Source organism: Columba livia, chromosome 3 (genome assembly GCF_036013475.1).
Source record: "Columba livia isolate bColLiv1 breed racing homer chromosome 3, bColLiv1.pat.W.v2, whole genome shotgun sequence".
NCBI lineage: Eukaryota > Metazoa > Chordata > Aves > Columbiformes > Columbidae > Columba > Columba livia.
In genome coordinates this window covers 79,910,267-79,930,323 of record NC_088604.1, presented here as the reverse complement: position 1 = coordinate 79,930,323, position 20,057 = coordinate 79,910,267, and the positions used below count along the sequence as shown (strand labels likewise).

Genomic DNA, 20,057 nt, shown 5'->3' with positions numbered 1-20,057 from the left:
TTAAATACTTTCGCTCTTTTTTTTTTTTCCTATGATGTGTCTATCTAAATTTTGAATTTTATTGTTGAACTAAGAACTGTTATCATTATAATTAGTTTTTGTATTAGTGATCTTCTGCAGTTCTGTGGTTTAAGTGTGGCTAATCAAGAGAATGATCCTATACAGTGATTGAGCTTTGCACAGTCACAACCAAGTCAACAAGAAAACTGATTAGTGAAGAGTGGTAATTTTTCTTGAGCATATTTGCAATTTGTAGAGAGACTTAATGCTTCCTATTCACTACAGAAAACTTGTGTTTGTTTTGGTTTTTTTTTATTGTAGACTATTAAAAGTAGGAAAAATCCACCTAAGCTTTTAAATTTTTGCCAGAATTTTCCAGGATTGACAGTCTAATGCTTCATCAGAAGATGGTTTTGTAGAGTTTGTCTGGCAACTACTTGTTCACCAAGTCATTGAAAAAAGAAAAAGAAAGAAAGAAGGAAAATGGAAGAAGGCAAGAAGGAAAGAAAGACAGAAAGAAGAACAAAAAAAAAAAAACACAGATCTCCTCCAGAAGAGAAAATAACCCAAAACTTAAGCTTGTTGACAAGAGTCTGTTTCAAATGGTTTGAGCTGCGTAGCACACATAAAGTTCAGATACTTCTTTGGTTCGAATTCAGAACCTATCACAGAAAAAAAAAAGCCTATAATAGAACTTTATCTTCATTTAGTGTAAGGCAAATATTGAATTAGTCATTTAGAAAATAATTTGGATTTACTTAAGTAAAAGAAAGCATTGTACCCATTAAAATTTGGAATGCCTCACAGAATGTGTCTTGACTATAAATGGAAGGAACTAATAATAAATATTGTTAAACTTGGGTGGTGTAACACTGAGCATGAAAAATCAGTATAAATTTATAGAATCATAGAATCATTTCAGTTGGAAAAGACCCTCAGGATCATCGAGTCCAACCATAAACTAACTCTGGCACTAAACCATGTCCCTAAGAACCTCATCTAAACACCTTTTAAATACTTCCAGGGGTGATGATTCCACCACTTCCCTGGGCAGCCTGTTCCAATGCCTGACAACTCTTTCCGTGAAGAAATTTTTTTGCTAATATTCAATCTAAACCTCCCCTGGTGCAACTTGAGGCCATTTTCTCTCATCCTATCACAAGCTACTTGGGAGAAGAGACCAACGCCCTCCATGCTGCAACCTCCTTTCAGGTAGTTGTAGACAGTGACAAGGCTTCCCCTCAGCCTCCTTTTCTCCAGGCTAAACAGCCCCAGTTCCTTCAGCCGCTCCTCATCAGACTTGTGCTCCAGGTCCCCCACCAGCTTTGCCACCCTCTTCTGCACTTTCTCTAGTGCTTCAATGTCCTTCTTATGATGAGGGGCCCAAAACTGAACACAGGATTCAAGGTACAGCCTCACCAGTGCCGAGTACAGTGGCACAATCACTTTCCTAGTCATTTGGTGTCATCTCCAAATTACTAAGGGTGCACTCAATCTCCACATCCAGATCATTGATAAAGACATTAAACAAAACTGGCCCCAAAACTGAGCCATGGGGAACAGCACTTGTGATCAGCTGCCAACTGGATATGGCTCCATTCACCGCAACTCTTTGGGCCCAGCCATCCAGCCAGTTCTTTATCCATTGCAGAGTACACCCATCCACGCCACAAGCTGCCAGCTTCTCCAGGAGAATGCTGTGGGATACAGTGTCAAAGGCTTTACTAAAGTCTAAGTACACAACATCCACAGACTTTCCCTCATCTATTAGATGGGTCAACTTGTCAGAGAAGGAGATCAGGTTGGTCAAACAGGACCCGCCTGCCTTTCACAAAACCATGTTGACTGGGCCTCATAATATGGTTCTCTTGTATGTGCCGTATGATGCTACTCAAAAAGAACCACAGAAAAAAAAAAACACCTAAACACACACACCAAGAAATACCAATATGCCTTTTAAAACTTCCATTACAGGTAATGAACACTGCTGAAAATACTTCACAGAGGAAACACAGTGGGAGCTAAGGGGTGCAGAGCTGCATTTCCTCATTCAGTATGTGATTTGTAGGTACCTGACACAGTGCATTCAATCTGGCAACTGGTCTTGCAAACTGCACAGTAGATGTCATGTAAGAGTAAGAACAAAACAAGAGGAATGTCCATACTGTCTACAGCAGCACAGAAAACCACAGTAAAATTCTATAAGCACCTCTAAAAGAAAAATCTATTAAAAGATACAGTATGTGTGATAAAGCTGTACCCTTTGAAGTAATTCAGTAACAAAAAACAAAGCCCCATATAAACCTCCAAAAGACATCTGAAATTATAAAGAATAATATTGTTTTCAGAGCTACAAATGTGATACTGCCAATGTATGCATTGAGAAGTTCAGGAACAGCACACATCACTAGACTAAAAGGAACAAAAAGACACCAGAAACATACATAAGTAAGTGCCTATAAAAAAGAAAAACAGAAAAAGACTGAAAAATAAAAACACAAACTAAGAAGAGTTCAGGAAAAATATGATAATAATCTAATGGGATAAGAAGTTTTGTAATTTAATGTCTTAGAGCTGTACAGATACATAACCTGTGCGGTACTGAAATTATTTTTTTCTCATAACCAAGGCTGTTAAATGACAAGCACAAAGCAAATGTATTTCAGCACACATTCAGTGAGACAGACATGCTGTTGTTTGCCTGTCTCCATTTGCACCATTAGAAAACTCCCATTCCACAGCTGTGAATTGATTCTGCTTGCTGCCATGTCTGTGGATCTTGCACTTCCACAAAGATTTCTGGGCAATTGCCACAGCAAATGCTACTGGTGAGGTTGCCAGAAATGCTGTCAGAAACCCAGCTCAGTGAGCCAGCGGCTGAGTCTGCAGCATATACACTGTGAACAGCATCATTCACCTACCCCATACATTTGATATCTTTTTTATCCAGAGATCTAGCTTTTCCACATTTATCATGGCAGCTCACGTTTAGCCTCAACCCAGTACAATTAAGAATTATTTTATGGGGCAAAAAATGGAAAAATATCATTCTACCTTGGTATTTACTAAGTAAGCCATTTCAAGATTCCAGAGTCATAAGAACTGGAAAGCACAAGTCCTCACAAAGCCATATTCTTGGCAACGTTAACAAATATCCTAAATGTATCCACCCAAAGGGGAAGTTGTGTTCCTAACCTGGCACACTAGCAGCTGAGTTGTGTTCTTAGTAGTATAGGTAGCCTTAGAAATATGTATGCAGCTTCTACGATCTTCACCGAGGACCATACCCATACACAACACCTGGCAGAATGTGCCCTGACTATGAATGGAAGGAAAAAATGTATCAGTATAAATAATGTAAAATGTGAAAGTGAGGTAACATAAGTAGTTTTTGCAAGGACAAGATGCCTTTCTATGTATATTTAATGACAAAACAAATTACAAGCTTTCAACCTATGATTTTTCCCACACATGGATATTTCCTTCGTCTGAATTCCCATAACAGTGCCTGTCTTGCATTGCAGCACTAGGCAACTCTCCTGATCAAATAGTGATTTTATATGCTTTTCACAAATATATATACATATATATATAAAGTAAGATCCTGACATTAAAAGTTGAAACTGTCTTGCATTTTGGGCCAAAGAAAAATCAGACTTGATAACTGCTTGACAGCCCTGACTAATTATCCTAGGACAGGAAGAACAGAACACCTTTTTTATCATAAGATGATCTTCACATATTGGGAGGAACTTTTAAAGTTGCTGATTTCTATAACCAATTGTTAAAGCTGTGGGATGTTTACTTTTTTTTTTTCTCAATATAAATGAGGTTTTTGATTGTTAGGTTCTTCAGTCACAACACTCAATACAACATAAAGGAAAAAACAGACACCCTTTGAATAAGCTATTTGCACGTGTGACAATGCATCTAAGTAAAATTTGAAAGACAGAATCTTTGGCTGTGACACCTGCTATCACTGGGGAGACCTAAAAGCCATGTATTCAGGAAGTGGGACGGAGTGACTGGTGTACTTGAAACTACTTTCATTTGCCTTCTGATCTCCAAGCTCAATTTGTTTCTCTCCCTTTCTGTCTTTCCCTTACAAGTCATGATTCTCCTGTACATACGACACGAATGCCAACCACACAGAATCGCAGAATCACAGAATGTTAGGGATTGGAAGGGACCTCGAAGATCATCCAGTCCAATCCCCCTGCCAGAGCAGGAACACCTAGATGAGGTTACACAGGAAGGCGTCCAGGTGGGTTTTGAATCCAATATTGTAAGTTCATGGATAATCCATGTGAGTTCTGAATATTTTCCATTTGATTGTGAAGATCTAGTCACAAATCCATCCTTTTGTACTTCAATGCTATTTTTCAGCTTGTTATTAAAAAATTCTTTAAAATACCACCTCAAAAACCTCAGGTCATTATGATAGAACATAATGTCAAAATCCATATATGTTAAAAAAAAAACAACCTCTTGCTCATAGCACAGATGTGATTGTTCTAATTGACTTACACCAAGGCACTATTGCTCCTTTGCCTGGATCGATCTCCACTATCTGTCTTTGATCATGTACTATTTCTCCATGTCAGAGCAGACCAACCTGTTCTACCTTAAGGGAGACTGTCAAGTATTTTCATACTGATTTTGTGCTTGGTTTTCCACTTACTCCTGTTATTTAATACATTCTTTTAAGCAAAAAAAAAATGTCTTTTTCCTACCTGTTTTCTTGCTCCTTTTCCTTCCATGCAACAATACGGTAATGCGAATCTGTCCTATTAAAAAATACTTACTTGTTTGTGATCAGTGTCATCACAGCTGTTAGCACAGTTCTGAGAACAGGATTTATTGGTTAACTTGTGCTCCCCCTGCTGCCTGGCTTGTTGGCTCTGCAGCAGCGGAACAAAAATACTGTGTATAGTCATGCACAAAGAGCAGTTATCTCTCTGTTAAGAAAAAATCCTGACAAGCAGTGGTGGATTTAGAAGAAGAAAAACTCTGGAATTTGGAAGGCATTTTCCACATCAGATTATAAGAAAGAAATCGTTTATACACGAACTACTTGACAGTATCCCTTCATATTTTTTCATATTATATAATCCCAAAATGATGAGGTTGATGAGGCACAGACCTACAAGATCATCTAATCCCTCCTACAGCCACAGCATGATTGCTGTTTATAACATATTTCCCAGTGATTAGTTCATCTACTTTCAAACCTCTGTAAGCTTCTTTCCCTTAGGAAACTATTTCATAGCTCTGCAAGATCAGTTTATAGTATTATACAGCATAACATCATGTCACTTTATTACAGTACTGTGACATGTCACAGTAATGTGATGGCATGACAAAATGTAGCACAAACCCATTGCTGGAGCCAAGCAGAAGCATATAGCAGTGTGGACACCAGCTAGCAGCTTGCCATGTGATATGTATGCCAGCTAAATGAGAAACATCTTTGCACCGGACCCAGAAAGGAGCACCTAGCTATTCTGCTCTCTTCTTTTGACTTCTAATGAATGATATTTGTTATCTGCATATTATAACCACTCTTGGAAGTCGGTTGGCTGTCTTCTCTCCTGAAGCAAATAAACTTGATTATTTGAAAAGAGGAAAATAATTGAATTAAGAGGAAATCGACATCAACATCCCAAGCATAGTAGCTTCTACAGGACAAGTTATTGTGGAGAAAGTTTTCAAAGACATCATGTACCTGCTTAAGCATACATGAAACCACTGTAATTTATCTGCCAAGAATAAGGGAGTAAAGTATACTGCTGATCTTGTTGATGTTTCCTGAAGCTCACAATATTCCTGATCTCTTAACGAGCTTTAAACACCAGCCTCTGTTGAAAGCAAAACTATGACACTGTTCACTGCATCAATGCATTATATACTCAACAGCAGTGCCCCACTCAGCACACAAAAGTCTTCACTCAGCTTGAAAGAATCAGACCCAAAAAACCCCATTTGGATGTTTAAAGCAGATGCACCTAAGATTGCAGAGCCCTAATTAAGTGGCTTTCCAACCCTGAATGTGATCAGCTTCATAGGCACTTAAGCTTTCTACTTTTAAATTCTCCAGGTCCTTCTTTGCATGCTCACAATTGCCTTTGTCTTGGTAAGGAAGAACAGTTCAATACTGTTCAATCCAGTACCTAAGCCCAATCAAGTCTCTCAGTTTGTTTCAGAGCACAACCTGGTAGTCAAAATCAGAGCCTGACTCACCCTTTCTGCTTAAAATGTTTCCCAAAATCTAACAAGGGGCTATCATTTTATTTTAGAACTTAGCAGGTCTAAGTCTTAATGGTAACCTCTTTATATAGTAACTTCCCCTTGGTCATCAAAATGGATTTAGATACCTAATTTGTATTTGTCCAGTTAGATATCTTGGAAGATATAGGTGTCAGGTTTTAAAACACTTGTGCTTATCATTCCCAACTGAGTAACACTGAAAAAGTCTTTGAGATTATCATTTAACTGCCTTTCTTATTTAATACCTCACTAATTCAGAAAACATAATTCAACTGCAAACTATTTGTGTTTTTGTGGTTGCTTTGTTTGTTGGTTTTTTGTTTTTCCAAAGATATACAGATACACAGGGTAGATTAACTTGTCTTCAAGATCTAAGAAACTTTATTTACTAGATATGAGTTGTGGGTTTAAATTTTCCCAATGCTAGTTAGAAACATAATTAGCTAAGAGATGCTTTTGATTCCAGAAATTTCTTAACTTCGTCTTAACCAATACATTCTGTTGCAAAAGTAGATTTAATTTTGGGATATGTCAGGGTTCTATCAAAGCTGTAACTATTTCCCAGTTTTCATTCATTTAGAATCTCCCAATTGTCAAGAACCAGTACGGAAACTGGCTTCTGGGAGAATAAAAAAATGGGAGGCACGGTGTAAATTATTGAGTGCATTCTTTAATATATGCGAAATATTTCTTTTGAGTATCTAGAGACATACAAATTCTCATTCTAGAAATGAATTGTGCACTGCCTTCAGAAACACAGGATTGAAATAGCGAGTTCAAAATGAATGGATCTGCTCCCCAAACCTGACAACAGAGAAACGTCACTTCCAACGCTCATGATTAATAACGTATCAGAAATGTTAACAGCACTTCAAAGGGTCACCTTCCATTTCTAGAAGATGCAGTAGTAGAGCAAAATGTAATCATGTTGTAAGCAGGGGAGTTGAACCAACACTGAATTTTCTTCTGTGTCTATCTAGTAGGGGATGTCACATACATTCTAGTCTGCAGACAGAAGAACTGGCTCATTGTCTCACTTGACCCAAACACAGATTTCCTTAAATAGTTTACAAACTACCAAAATGAGAGCTTCACAGTAAGATACTATAATGTGCAGTGCTGAAATGCTATGTGGCATATATTTTGTCACATCAATGTACTTTGTCAGTATGTGATGAGGTGAATTTAAGCGCCTAACTTCACAGAATCACAGAATGTTAGGGATTGGAAGGAACCAATCCCCTTGCTGGAGCAGGAACACCTAGATGAGGTTACAAATAAAAAAACTTTTTTGTTTATTTTTTAGTACAAAAGCTTTGCAAATACAGTTAGTTTTGGTCTTGTAGAAAAACAAAATTTGAAACGTGCTGAACCAAAATGTATAACTTGAATTTTTGTCAAAAACAAAGCCACTATTTATAGGCAGGAAGGAGTATGTACCTACAAAACAGCTGTTTCTCATTTTTGCAAAAGTTATGATCTTTTATGCCCAGCACAAAACCATGAAAACTCATTTTATTTTTCCCCAAAGGGTGAATTTTTCCTAAAATTTCACTGTGATATGCTACCACACATTTGTTAACAGAAGTGAAGACCCCTTTCTCTATATAAAATTCACAATCACAAAAATAATAGAAAATATGACTCCTAAGGGAAAACTGATATAGCAGCCAACCTGAAAAATAATAAATTAGGCTCATCGTATTCCAAATTAAATTTTAAAATAGCACAAAGACCCTGAGTTTTGCTGTTAACAATCCAAAATGCTTCATTTTTACTCCTCTTCCTTATAACATATAATGATGACTGCCACGCAGCATTCCCATTCACTGGAACAAAACCACTAAAGCACAACTGGAACTTGGGAGACTGAATTAACTGTTCTCAGTTAAACATAGCCTCTGCCAGAAATACAACATATTAGCAAAGTGATTACTAGAAGTTTACACTCTGGTTTTCCTGGATAAACAAAATTATTCAATTCTCAGGACTGCAAACATTTAAATTATTCCCCTACTGAAAGTCAATGTTTACATTTCCTAAAATACTAGAGCATATTAGCTTCCTGCATGCAATTTTCTCACCCTGAGATCTAGACAGCGTACAAAAATATACCACTGTTTTTTTAATACTGCTTGTAAAAGATGAGTCTCCTACTGCTAGAAGATTTAGCAGGATTGCTTTAATTGTGTATTTTTGCTTTCTTTGACTGACAGACTTGCATTCATTAGCTGCTTCTTCCTGCTGTTGTATTCCCATTATTCCTTTTTAACTGTGAAATACCTCAATAAATAAGTGCTTTTTTTAAGTGACTGAAGTTAGCACTTACCTGTTGAATACCATATGTCCAGCCTTGTCTTATGCGGTCTCTTGCCCACACATTGTGCGCATTCTCTGCTAGTTTATCCACCATAGCCTCTTGAGAGGGGGTCAGCTTGATAAAACTCAGATCCATGGGAGCAGGCTTATATCCACTTAACAACTGGTAGCTGTCAAAAAGCACAAAACTTGCAGTTATTTCTCAGTAAGAAAAAGTTAATAGAAATCACAGAGGGAAGAAGTGACACATAAGCAGTATGTCTATATTCTCTATGTTCAAAGACAGGTTATTTATAATAATGCACTGATATTAGATTTTTTTTTTCAAGCTAATTGCATCTCGATGGGATTAAGTAGCTGGTAATGAAAGCTACCCAAAATGGTCTGAACTAAAAATGTTTTTCAAGTATTTTAGTACTGTCATATGAAGTAGTAGATTAAGATGCTGCTTATCTAAATACTTACATGAACATTATTATTGTTACCTCTGAGCACTTAATATTTATTAAATTCTATCTGCCTCCTACTGAAGTAAGAAAATATTTCCCTCCTATTATATACAGGGATGTGAGAGACTGAGCAAGTCAAATAGCTTACTCAAGTTCACATGTGAAGTCCATCCAGTCAAAGTTTGTCTTTATACTACTTCATAATTTAACTATCCTTCAAGTGAAAGGAGCAAATGTTTAAAATTTAAGCATGACTTCAGAACAAAGAGACAGCTTCCTCACTAATTTTAGCGCTCCCAAGAATAAAGTGTTGTTTACTTTCATGAAGTTGTTCCCGTCAAACCAGTTATGGTCCTCTCCCACTTCACTTATGATCAAACCTTCTTTAATAAAGGACATAATGCATATAGTGACTTATGCAACACATCAGGACTTACAATGAAAACCTGACACTATGCAGCATGGCCATGGTGGTGGATGTTGCCTCCCTTACCTCAGGTGATGAGGGAATGCAGGGGAAGGGGAGCAGGAAGAGCAAAGCAGGGCCAGACTGACGGGCATTGTAGTGGGTGTCCATGCCCAGGTGCTGGCGAGGGGAGCAGCAGGGCAGCTTCTGTGAGGACAGGCAGGGGCTGCCCCATGCCAAGCACAGTCCAAAAGGGACCCGCTGCCAACCAAAGCTGAGATCCTCAGCCACAATGGTAGCACCTCTGGGAAAACATTTTTAAGGAAGGGCAAAATGCCACACGGGCAGAGAGGAGGGAGGAGAAAAGTATGGAAAAGCAGCTTGCAGAAAGCAAGGTTAGAGATGGGAATGCGCAGAGGGGAAGAAGTGCTCCAGGTCCAGGAGAGAGCTGGTGGACGCGCCCTGAATATCCCTGAGCACTTCTCCTCCAGAATACTGACAAAACAAAGTGCTATTTTGGTCATAACAAAATAACAAAATAAACAACAACATTGTGTCACTGAAATTACATGTTCTGGCATGTTTAAAGAATGGCTAGTTTAAATAATTGTGTAATTATTTTCTAAACAACTTGGTTGTTTTCTTGTATTTTCTTTATTTGGACTAACAGAGAAAAAGACAAAAAAAGAAACAGTATTCATCCCCATTTATATTCTAAAATATTCAAATACTTTACAAATTTTAATTAATTCTCTTCTGTGATAACTATTCTAAAACCCATTTAAACAAATTATTGGTTGAAAACAATAATTGAAAACAAGCAAGTACTTAAGGGGGATTATCATGTCTAACATGAGGTTGGACCGGCCCTCAAAATTACCCCATTAAAAAGTAAGTTTAATTATGAAAACAGCAATTCAAGAATGTCAATCCAAAATCCACCATTTCTGCAGTTACCAATCAGCAAAATTGTTTTACAAAATTCAGCAAGCAGTTGACAGTTGTGCTGCTGTCTCCCACAGACGAGCTAACTGCCCTCACGGTGACATCTGTTCAGGTAGCTGTGAAGTCACTTCAGCAAGATGACTAAAACTAGTCCGTAATGGAAATAGTGAATCCTACAGAATTAACATGTTGGTCAGGCTGTCAGTTACTGTGTTCTTTCTGCCACAGTTCCCTGCAAAAGTGTTACACTGTGCATGTAAAAGCTATGAAAGCCACAGCTTTTTTGATATCAGAGCTGGGTCAAAGAACCAGGAGTCTCAAAGGATACTCATGATTTTGTCGCAAAGTATGTACAAACCTTATTTCAGGATGCAAATGAGAACTCATCAAGGGTAAGTTTCAATGTATACTGAGCAAAATAATAAAACATGCTGCATGTACACATTCATGTTGGAGAATTGTCTTTAGCTGCAGAGAGATGCGGCTACTTGAAACAGGTAGTTAAAATCCCAGCTCCTGCCTGGCCCTCTACTCATTAGTATCTTACTTGTTTTACCTTACTCAGGATCTCTGTGGGCCTTATATTAACATTTTTCTTTTTAAGAGGTTGGTAAAGCAATGCAGAATCATTTTCAAGCTGGAAATTTAACTGCTTCAACAGCACATTATAACTACCATATTGATCTGCCACTGATTTATAACAAGCGTTATAGAATTTTTATTTGTGCCACCACCTAAAATTACAGAAAGAGTGGTAGATATGTTTTCAAGTGATATTAGTCCATATTCTGCTCTCATGACTAAAGGTTTTCAGCAGTCTACATGAGTTGTTTTACAGAAAAAAATTAAACGTAGCAAAAACTTTTAAAAATTATTTTCATTGGGATAATACCAATTTCATTTAGACTTTTGAAGCCACAGAAGCACTATATATTTAGAATTTATTAAAATACTTTGAATATATTGAAGTTTATTTGAATATACTTTGAATATATTTCAAAGTTAATTGAAGAATGCTTTATTCAAAAACCTAAAGTTACACCAGGGAAAAAGTTTCTAATAGAAAGAGAACATCCATCAGCAGAAGTTGTTTTTGTAGTACACTTTAGGTAGTTGTTCAAAATGGTCCAAAAAAGCTCTTTTGTGGAGTGATGCTGTATTAGAAAAGGCAAACTGCTAGCACAAAACATTCTTTTCCCCAACTTGTTCCATGTGTGACTGTGATGCCAAAATTCTCTAGGACCGACACAAATATAAACTTATTCTAATCATTTTACAATCTTTATCATTACAACAGGATGGCAGAAAAGAAAAAAGCAAAGGATTAAGAAGACAGATGAATATACAAAGCTGAAAAATTTCTTTAGAAATTAGAGCCGATTAGTTAATTATATTCAAGTGATGTCTGTTGCTTTTCTTTTTCATAATAGCATAAAGTTTTTATGTCAGGTGGGTATAGGAACTTGATAAATTATCATGCAAAAATTGACAAAGTGTTGGGATTATGTATTTGCATTATCTACAGGAACAGAATTAACCAGCAAACACAGGACGTGACATCTACTATCAAAAAATTAGCTTTTCACACAGTACCTCCTGTAACTTTTTGTTATGGCTAAGTCTAGTCCAACTGTGAAACGGCAATCCTTCTTCTCTCCAAGAACGTATCTCCAAAAAATTGTGATCCAGCCTTACAGCTGCACAACTGTATCTAGATCACGAAAACTTTGTTCCATTTTTGCTCAAGAAATATCTGATGCTATTGAGAATGTAGCCAGAAAATTTTTCCTTCCTTTTTACTCATATTTTCTATCCATTGTATGTGAGGTATCAAAATTCTGACTTTGTATGTAATGTAGGACCTTAAATTTCCAGTTATGACTGTTAACCAACATTTAAAAGACTCGGTATTATCACTCTTCTTAAATCAGGAAGTATAATTTCTTCAGACTTGAGATTTAGCTGAAGTTTTTCAAAAGAATAAAATCTAATTCACTCAAACAATCTTGCAAATGTATATACATTTCTGCCCAGGAAATTCAGAGCAAAAATACAGAAGGCCCTAGATATCTCTTCGTTTTAGCCTTATATGCTGTTATTTTGGGAAACCATAGCTGAAAAATGGTTTTGGGGAATTTAAACTAATGCTTTGCTTTTATTCTCATTCATTCTTGTGAAGTGACCACATCAAGGATTCTGAAACTGTGATGTCAATGATCTGTAAATAAGTACCATGTGGTATACATCCAAGACTTCAGAGTCAAGGTTCTTACAGCTACCTTGTAGTAAAGTACTACCGAGAAGCCTGAAGGAACCTTGCCAGAATGGGGTATGTGCTTTTGGCTCACAAAAAGAAAAAGGCAGGCATACTTCAGTTAAACATGGGCATGGGGTTATTATATTGGCCTTAGGGATGCATGGTAAGCAATATGAAGGTATGGGTCAGTGAAAGGCCACTATGAATAATGAGATATGCAATAGCAGAGAAACATCTGTTTCTGCACAGAGCACAACCCTGCAAAGAGCTAGGAGTTGCTGCTAGTGGTACTAGCACTTACCATTGCTCTTAGTCATAACTAAGGAAACTAAATTACTAATTTAAATTCGAGAACAGAAAACACAGTAGTTCTCTCATACTGAAACTGTGACCTTTACCTTTCTGGTTTTATGCACATTACAATTCGCCTTTGCCTCACTGAATTTTATACCATTCTAGGCAAACTTATAAACCACAGACTCAAATATATATATGTTGGGCTGTAGGGCTGTCATATGCTTATCACTAAGTACAGTTCATTTACCTTCTATTTTAAGTTCCCAAATTCTTCATTCCCAAACTGAGGGACACACTGGTGCTAAGGAAGAAGCCAGGGCACCTTGGCTGGATCATGATAACTGGTTTCATAGTTGTGGTAGTGGAGGTCACTATCCTATACCAGTCAGAGGCCAGCCCTACCAATCCTGTTGCCTATCAATCACTCAGGAATAGGTCAGGTGGCTATACAAGTTCTTTCCACTTCAAGTCACTAGATGGCCATTCTAGGACTTTCAAAAGGGTTACCTTTTACTGTTTGCAGCTCAGTAAAATATATTGACAAGTTTGCTATAAAATTTCTTTATCAAGTTTCTGCAGCACATTCTAGATACAAAAGAACTATACAACAATGAATGTCAGACATTTCAATGAATCATGGAAAACCTAAACTTTGTCTACACATCAGATTGTAAACATCTGAAAGAAAAGGTATGGATGAAGGTGTGTGTAACTTTCTGATAATTCATATGCATGCATGCATACCCAAGTATGAATAAAGCTAGCAATATAAATATCAAATTGTTAAAATACAGTTTCCTTAACTCATGCTGCCCAACAAAAAAAAGCATTTGAATTTCAACTTACTTCTTTGGCAGTTTCATTTTTTTCACTTTTTCTTCAGCATGTTCATCAGCAATGCCAACATGGCAGCCTAACGCCAGCAACGTTCTAGGACACAGAAATCAGAGATAAATTACTGCCAAGGTTTCTATATTCAGAGTTGCTGCTGGGTACATAAATAGCACTATACAACAAATGAGACATGGGAATCACAACAATAAATAAGGAAAGATCAACATCAGCCTTTTTGTGTATGTAATAAGCTTTATGACAGTGTTAAGAAAATGTCACAAGATGTTCCCAAAAATTTCAGTAAAAATTTGAGTGGACTACTTAAAAATGGAACTATCATGCAGTCTGTTTCATCTGTATGTGGCATCAGTTGAAAAATTCCATGCCCTCAAATACATATTTCTGCTTTACATACTTATCCATACTACTTCTATACTCATTCATACTGCTTTATATAAAAATCTTTTTTAAGCTATTTACTTCAATGGTGATGAAAGAAAAAAGGCAGGAAATGTCACTTGTTATACTTAGCATGTGTCTCCTTTGCAAAGACAGGCAGCTATTCAGAGATTTTAATTGGATCTGGACTTTGTTAGGGCACGCTGCTGAAGAAAGAACTGACAACAGAATACATGATAAGCATTAGGCCGTTAACTGCCATCCTAATGCTCAAAATGGATGTTGCACATTAAAACACCTCAGAGAAAAGGACTCAAGGACTCAAGCTTGAGAGGGTGTGCCGTGTACCACAGGACTTCTGCTACAGAGCCACTGACCCCAGCAGCCCATTCTAGACTGACTATGCAAGATGATGCTCATTTCAGAAAACAAACTCTACATAACCTTACAACAGGGCCGACAATATTAATCAGGCTTCTGATCGCTTCAGACCTCCTCCTTTCCTTACAGTCACACTACCCAGCAGTATAAATCTTGGGTCTCATTCATCTCCAGGATTCGATCTGTAACTCATAAATTATTTCTTCCTGTACTTACATTCAATACTGAGTTATGAAGTCTTATTTTCTTTAGCCTAGATGCATTACTAAAATATTTACATTGAAATGAAAATAAATCCTGGTAAAAAGTCAGACACCACTTTGGAGTCAGATCAGAAGCTTGTCAAAATATAAGGATGACACCCGTATCTTTGATTGAAACTGATTACGCAGAAGAAATCCTGATTTTCCCAATGTGGAAGAAAGCTGGAAAACAAGGTTTTAATTTGTTCTTGTCTCTAGTCAAAACAATGTTTTCTTGTCTTGCTTTAACTATATTTATTGTTCTTGAACTGACTGGAGCAGAAAAAAAAAAAAGCATAAATATTGCTCTAGCAGTCATTCTCTTGGCAGATGAATCATATGTTTCAAGGAGATTCTTACAGTATATTTTTAGTGCTAGCTACATGAAGTAAATCCTACTGTTATGGTCTGTGAACCCTGATTTAATATTAGATGGTTAAATCAGATATCAGGAAATCAATATGCAGTGGCCACCTCCTGCAAAATACACTATCTGCTAAGAATAATCCATGCAGATAGATTTCAAATGGCATAAATTTTACTTGATTCCTGTGCAGCTTTCACCAACATAAGAGAACATATCTAACAGTGGAAAGCAGTACAAATGAGCTAACCCCTGGCAGTCCTAATTTTCTTGTAATGTAAGACAGGAATTTGAACCCCACCTCACTTCCACCCAGACACAGCAAATTCAAATCAGAGAGCTACTACAGGATAAAAAGGCATACCATGCTGGTAGAACCTGAAAGACCCCTAAAGCATTTCAAAGCTAAATAAGAAAAATAGAAGTGGCTGAATGCAGCCCTCAGTGTAGTATCAATACATGTAATTATCACACACAACTGATTACATAGGTAGAAATAGGGAAGTCAGTCACAAAGTAAGTATCGAAAAACCCCACCAACATCAAAATACAAAATAAGAAAGGGCAGAAACACTATGACTAGGCATATTTTAATCCCAGGACATTTTCAGAGGCAACTCATTCCTGAACCTTGACATTTCAGATAGTATATCATTTTTATAGTTCATGGAAGTATTCAGTCATACTGAAAAATATACAGACACCCCAATATATTGAAAAGAAATCTTGTGGCAGATAACATGACTCAGGACTTCTTTGTTTTCTGCATCTCTCAGCTATTAGAGCTGGCAGCAAAACTGGCAACAAATCAAAATCAGTAGGGAATTTGATGCAAATTGTACATAGAGCTGACTAGAGGAAGTTTTAAAAGAATATTTTATTTCCCTTTTTCCCCCCATTGAGGCTGACTGCTAGCAGACTAGAAACATCTAGTAAAGAACTAGTCAGAGTAGCTTAAAATTCCAGTCATTACAGTATGGATCATCTAAAATTGATTAGTGCACTAATTTTTTCACCTTCGCGAGCTTGCAAAAATGAACTGAGCAAGGCACCCATATTCTAGTCCCTGAACAACAGATGTCTATGTTATAAATGCAACAAAAAATTAGAACTGCATACTTCAGAAAACAAGCACTAATACAGGAGTGAAATTAAGACTGAGCTCAGTAAACATACGCATTTTGAAATCCATAGGAAGACTGAAAGCTTTATCGTTTAGATACTGTGTCTTTAATGAAAAGGTGCTCTATGGAGTAAGTAATAAAATTACTAAAATAAAATAAATCCGTAATTTATGTTTTTGTTTGTTTTGTCAGCGTTAGATTTAGAAAACCATTACGTCCTGAACCAGTAATTATGCAAGGACTAACAAAATTTGTTTAATATTTCATGAAACATTAGAAGTGTGCATTTAATTCTGAGACTATGATTTTTATGATGTCTGAGTGATATTATATAGATCATTCTAGCAAAAGATCCAACTGTAGGGAAAGTTAATGACATCTTTTGTAGTTTCATAAAAAAAGGAAGAAGTTATTCTGAATTCTTAGCACATTGGTGGGCTGACATGGGTCTCAAAATCTTTCATTGGAGTTGTAATATCTAGCTGGAGAGAAATATGAACTTATTTTCTTGCCTCCAATAGAGTTCCATTTATCTCTAAATAATGCTAGAATACCTGTCTAGAAACTGTTTAACACTCAGGCTCATAAATAATTTTTCATTGAGTAATTTACTCACTGTGGGAATGATGGATCAGTAAAAAGTGCAGAGAAGCTGACCAGAGAAATTCTAGGAGTGTCCTACCTAGCTCATGAAGTCCTTATGAGTGTAAACACTGTTTCACAGTTTACATGGCAAATTTTTAAACAATATAATACAAATATTCCCAGAAACATGCAGATAGTCACTATTTGTTAACAGTCTGAAAAGGAAAAAGCAAGAAAAAAATAATAATATATTTCAATGGATTTCAAATAGGAATGACTGGAGAACTATGTATACCACTGGGCATTTATCAGTCTGAGAAATATTTTAACGTGTTGGCTACATGCAATGCTACATATGGAAGACCTTACACTAACACATTTTCAATGCAATTGCATCAAAGGAAGAACTCACACCCATTTGGTTGCAAAGCTGAGATAAGCAATTGTATCCTTGTGAACAAGATACCTAGATTATTGAAGAAACCCATTAACATTAAATTTTCCAGATTTCCAGCTGGAGACCTTCCACGATGTTCACACATCTAACCACTCATCCACAAAAGGAGGAAATGCCTACTATTGTTTTGTGGCAACATGCACAGATGACACAGAAACAGTAGCAAGGAAGGGGTCCTGAAGCGAAGCTCATCATTAGACACATCAAAAAAATACCTATTGATTGTCAAAGTGTGTTTTAGCAATAAAGAAAATGGAAAGCAATTAAACTAAATTGAATTAAACCAAATAAGAAGTAAAGAGCCCTTTTTCAAAGCTTGGATCTATTTCTTTCCTCCAAATTAGATGGAAACTGCCTGAGTTGCTATTACATGATCAGCATTACCACAATAAATCTAAAATTCAAAAGATATGGAAGACTATCAAAGTAATTTTCAGTGCCAAATGTATCATTCATTAATTTATCTCACTCCCTCATTTTCATATTCTTACCCTCACCTGCGCATCAAATCGTAATTTACATGTCAAATTACAATTCTGGAAACTGCAAATCCTCAGGAAACTCTCACTATGAGGTTCAAAAGTTCTAGCAACTTACTTCAGTGTTTCAAGTGACATTTGCAAGTTATAATTTCTTTCCTGCTCTGGCAATTTTGAGAACTCCACTAAGCATGGGTGTTGTCTTTTGTTGTCATCTCGAACCTGAAATGACAGAAAAGAAGTAAGTTTAGTGTGTCTTAAAAACTAGAAGAAATTTAGAAGCAGTTCAAAACACAAAGTACTTAAAGCTGATCCTGTCAGACTTACTCAAACTAAACAACACTTCAAAAGAGAAGTATTTTGTATTCTCAGAGCAAGATCATTCTGTTCAAGTAACACAGAATTTGAATTTGAAAATATACTGCAGATCTCAAGTAGAATAAATGCTAATTTGTACATTTCATTATACGGATGTTCACAACCAACATGCAAAGTTCAAGAATAGTGCAATCTATGTTATGTTTTGACATACAGCCATAAAATAAAAACTCATCTTCAGCACCATGATTGAAAAATTGTGCATCCAGTTTGTATAAATATGTTGATATGACTAGTACTAAAGTCCTTACCCTACAACAGTAACAATATAAAGGATAAACCTACACTATCTCTTAATTCAGAAACTATTTGTTTCTTAGTTATGTCTAGCAGTATACAAGAAAAATACAAATTATTAGAACATTAGTTTACCTTTAGTGTAGTGACAGCAGAGTCACAAAAACTATAATTTACAAAATCCTACATTTTATAAATTGAATCATTTGACTCAAACGATATTTAACCTGCACTACTTCTATACAGTTTTAGGCTAATACTGGCCATAACTAGGAAAGGCAACCTGAGATAACCGAGCATTCTACTGCTCTCAGTTTTGCATCTTTATCATGCTAGAGCTCGGTCAACAAAATCTACAAAGATTATGTCTTGTTAGAAGGCTTGATAAAAAGCATTAATCTGCAAAAATTGGCTAAAAGATCCCAAAGAAAGTGTTGACATTTGCTCAATTGAGACCACATTTTCAATCATACACTAAAACAATTTTCTGTCCATCTTTCATGAACCATAAACTCACCACTTGCATTAATATTTAAAGCTGCAAAGTGTAAGTTATTGAAAAATAACGTTATTGACAACTTTTAATCAATCAGATAATTCTGCTTGAAAACAGAATGTTAACGGTTGAAGTTAAGAAGCCTAATTATTATACTTTTTCCAAATTAATCTTCACTCATTTGATGAATATAGGACAGTTTTTAAATTATTTTAGCTGAAAAAGACCAAGGCAAGAATTCCCACTGAAGTGGTACCATTGAACCGGGTATAATCTGTTCTCAAGAGTTTGATCTGTTGTTGATACACATAATCAGATTTGTTCTTTAAAAAGGATACTGAAGTCAGTAGTGTATAAACTGGCAAGAAATTTCTGACTTTCAGAAAAATAATCTGTCACACAAACTGATTGCTTGCCCTGCATATTACATTTAAAAAAAAAAAAAAAAAAGAGAGAGAGCTTTTCTTTGGACATTTTAAGGTAAATGTCCTAAAATGAAAAAGTTCTAGCAACTTACTTCAGTGTTTCAAGTGACATTTGCAAGTTATAATCATGGCAATGAATCTATATGCAGCATCTAAGATTACACTTAAATAAAATCATAATATTGGTACATAAACATTTTGTGTTAGAGAAGTGGAAGGAAAAAAATAATCTAAAACCATAACCTATTTATAAAGTTTCTCTAGTTCCACATTCTGAGTATTAATTATACATGAGTACCCACAGAGTGAATATGAACACAGATCACCGACAGCTGAAATATATTCTTTATTTATCATCCTCTATTTTTGCCAGTTCTGTATTTCTCGATAACAATAACTAAACTATGAATAAACTAGATTGAGTAGTAGTGTAATCTCATAAAAAAAAAACAACTCACCATTCCCTATATTTCTGAGTAACGTATTTTTACATTTTGATCTCAGAACATAATAATTATCAAATTGAACAGCCGTCATTCGTTTATGTTTTGGATTGAAAAATATTTACAATCTCCAGGGAATATATATCTTTTTCAATGGGATTAATGTTCTTTAGACAGCCAATACAAGCAATTCAGCTATCAAGTTACTTGACCAAAATCATTAGCAACTAAAATGAGAAGTATCTTTTAGCAGACACTGAAAATGTTTATTTG

General features: G+C 36.1%; 1 protein-coding gene across 8 annotated transcripts in view; it reads right to left on the bottom strand.

Annotated features, from left to right (window-relative positions):
* RYR2 (ryanodine receptor 2) overlaps positions 1 to 20,057 on the bottom strand; it is a 397,519-nt gene that overhangs the window by 160,174 nt on the left and 217,288 nt on the right. For all 8 annotated transcript variants that reach the window (XM_065057819.1, XM_065057821.1, XM_065057823.1 and 5 more), the window contains 3 exons: positions 17,924 to 18,027; positions 13,787 to 13,870; positions 8,597 to 8,756 (listed from right to left, as the gene is read on the bottom strand). In XM_065057819.1, coding sequence (XP_064913891.1) covers positions 8,597 to 8,756; positions 13,787 to 13,870; positions 17,924 to 18,027 — 348 coding nt within the window. The remainder of the gene's footprint in view (positions 1 to 8,596; positions 8,757 to 13,786; positions 13,871 to 17,923; positions 18,028 to 20,057) is intronic.